This window comes from Alosa pseudoharengus, unplaced genomic scaffold, assembly GCF_046254945.1.
Source record: "Alosa pseudoharengus isolate Yale_2024_CS ecotype anadromous, Long Island Sound unplaced genomic scaffold, YU_APseudo_1.1 YU_APseudo_1.1_scf_16, whole genome shotgun sequence".
In the NCBI taxonomy this organism is placed as follows: domain Eukaryota; kingdom Metazoa; phylum Chordata; class Actinopteri; order Clupeiformes; family Clupeidae; genus Alosa; species Alosa pseudoharengus.
The window spans coordinates 11,596,889-11,599,388 of record NW_027468630.1 but is presented as its reverse complement, the minus strand read 5'-3'; the positions used below and the strand labels follow the sequence as shown (position 1 = coordinate 11,599,388).

At 49.8% G+C, this 2,500-nt stretch overlaps 1 protein-coding gene across 1 annotated transcript in view; it reads left to right on the top strand.

The window, feature by feature from the left end:
- LOC143125501 (protein kinase C-binding protein NELL1-like) overlaps positions 1-2,500 on the top strand; it is a 171,274-nt gene that overhangs the window by 66,417 nt on the left and 102,357 nt on the right. Inside the window, exon 9 of the mRNA XM_076287007.1 lies at positions 874-976. Within this exon, the coding sequence (XP_076143122.1) occupies positions 874-976 (103 nt within the window). The remainder of the gene's footprint in view (positions 1-873; positions 977-2,500) is intronic.

The following is a 2,500-nucleotide window of genomic DNA, read 5'->3' as shown; positions in this document are numbered from 1 at the left end:
ACACACTAACACACACACACACACACACACACACACGAACACACACACACACACACACACACACACACACACACACACACACACACACACATACACTCACCGTACCCCACACACATGCATACGCATACACACACACACACACACACACACACACACACACACACACTGTAGGTAGGAGGTCTGGGACAGGGAGCTGCGAGAATGCTTCTGCAAGGTATGGTTGGCCAGAAGAACCGCTGGGCTGGCAAGCGGGTCCACTGGGGAGAGCTCACTGTGTGTCTATACTGCTTAAGTAAGCAGAGGAAATATCCTTCTCCAGCTCATATCCTCCAGCGAAAATGCTTAAAGGGTATTTTCTCAAGAATTTTTATTATAATTTCTTTATTCTATTTTTGTCTCTTTCCCTACGTATAGAGTACAACTTTTGTCTCTTCCACTCTGTATTGAGTAAAACTTTTTGAACATCTACACTGGCGACCCAAAAGTTGAGCCTGTGATATTTGTGTGATATGCCATTTTAGGGGCACAGATATTTCACAGCACAATATACTGACTGATACAGACATGACACTTTTGTCAATGTGTTATCTTGTGTGTGTGTGTGTGTGTGTGTGTGTGTGTGTGTGTGTGTGTGTGTGTGTGTGGGGGGGGGGTGATGTGGTGTGATGATGTGTGTGTGTGTGTGTCAGGGTTGTGCAAAAATCCAGAATTTAATTGAAACTGGCTCTTAAATTCCAATTCAATTTTTGAATTTCACTTGCATTTCAATTGAGGTAGCAAACAGGAAGCAGAATTGGAATTTGAATTTTGCACAACCGTGGTGTGTATCTAGGTCTATGGGGATACTCATGTATGCTGTCACATCATTTGCAGAATGGTGTGGTTGAATGCCGAAGAATATTCTGCCCCCTGTCAAACTGTTCTGAGAACTCCCTTCCTGTGCACGTGGAGGGAAACTGCTGCAAGAAGTGCCGACGTAAGTGAAACAAAGACACCCTTCCCTCCCTCTTCCCTCCCTCTTCCCTCCCTCTTCCCTCTCTTCCTCTTCCCTCCCTCCCTCTTCCCTCTCTTCCTCTTCCCTCCCTCCCTCTTCCCTCCCTCTTCCCTCTCTTCCTCTTCCCTCCCTCCCTCTTCCCTCTCTTCCTCTTCCCTCCCTCCCTCTTCCCTCCCTCTTCCCTCTCTCCCTCTTCCCTCCCTCCCTCTTCCCTCCCTCCCTCTTCCCTCTCTTCCTCTTCCCTCCCTCCCTCTTCCCTCTCTTCCTCTTCCCTCCCTCTTCCCTCCCTCCCTCTTCCCTCCTCCCTCCCTCTTCCCTCTCTTCCTCTTCCCTCCCTCCCTCTTCCCTCTCTTCCTCTTCCCTCCCTCCCTCTTCCCTCCCTCTTCCCTCTCTCCCTCTTCCCTCCCTCCCTCTTCCCTCCCTCCCTCTTCCCTCTCTTCCTCTTCCCTCCCTCCCTCTTCCCTCTCTTCCTCTTCCCTCCCTCTTCCCTCCCTCCCTCTTCCCTCCTCCCTCCCTCTTCCCTCTCTTCCTCTTCCCTCCCTCCCTCTTCCCTCTCTTCCTCTTCCCTCCCTCCCTCTTCCCTCCCTCTTCCCTCTCTCCCTCTTCCCTCCCTCCCTCTTCCCTCCCTCCCTCTTCCCTCTCTTCCTCTTCCCTCCCTCCCTCTTCCCTCTCTTCCTCTTCCCTCCCTCTTCCCTCCCTCCCTCTTCCCTCCCTCCCTCCCTCTTACCTCCCTCCCTCTTCCCTCCCTCCCTCCCTCTTCCCTCGCTTCCTCTTCCCCCCTCCCTCTTCCCTCCCTCTCTTCCTCTTCCCTCCCTCCCTCCATCTCTCTCACTCTATCGCTCCCACCCTGGATGCTGGCCACAGATGCACAGCGTCAGGAGGCATGCAGCTGGAGTCTGTAGAAGTAGAGGATTGTTTCATTATGCAGTTTCTCCACTTTTCACTAAAAAGCCTGTAATTGCTGTGGGCTTTGATGAAGCCAAATCAATCTTAGTCCATTAGCCAGGCCAATGAGTGTAAGATAATGTTCACACACAGGCACACACACACACACACACACACACACACACACACACACACACACACACACACACACACACACACACACACACACACACACACACACACACACACACACACACACACACACACACACACACACACACTCTCTCTCTCTCTGCACCTGTGTGTGTGTGTGTGTGTGTGAGTGTGAGTGCGTTTGTTCATCTGTATAGATCACTAATTGTCTCTCAGGATGATTTTTTAATTGAATTTGTTGAAGAATAGTTTTTTTTGTGTGAAGGATGTACATTGTAAGAGGAAGTGCATCTCTGTCTCAACCTCACCTCACCTGTCGTGTGCAGATTTCTCTGTTCTTTTGGTTGCCATGCTTTTTTGTGTCTTCCTTTTTTGATTTCAAATTTGTGCTCACTTAGCCTGTACTTAGTAGGCGTTAGTCTCTGTTTTCTCTCTCTGACAGTAGAGAAATGTTTAGTTAATTTATAT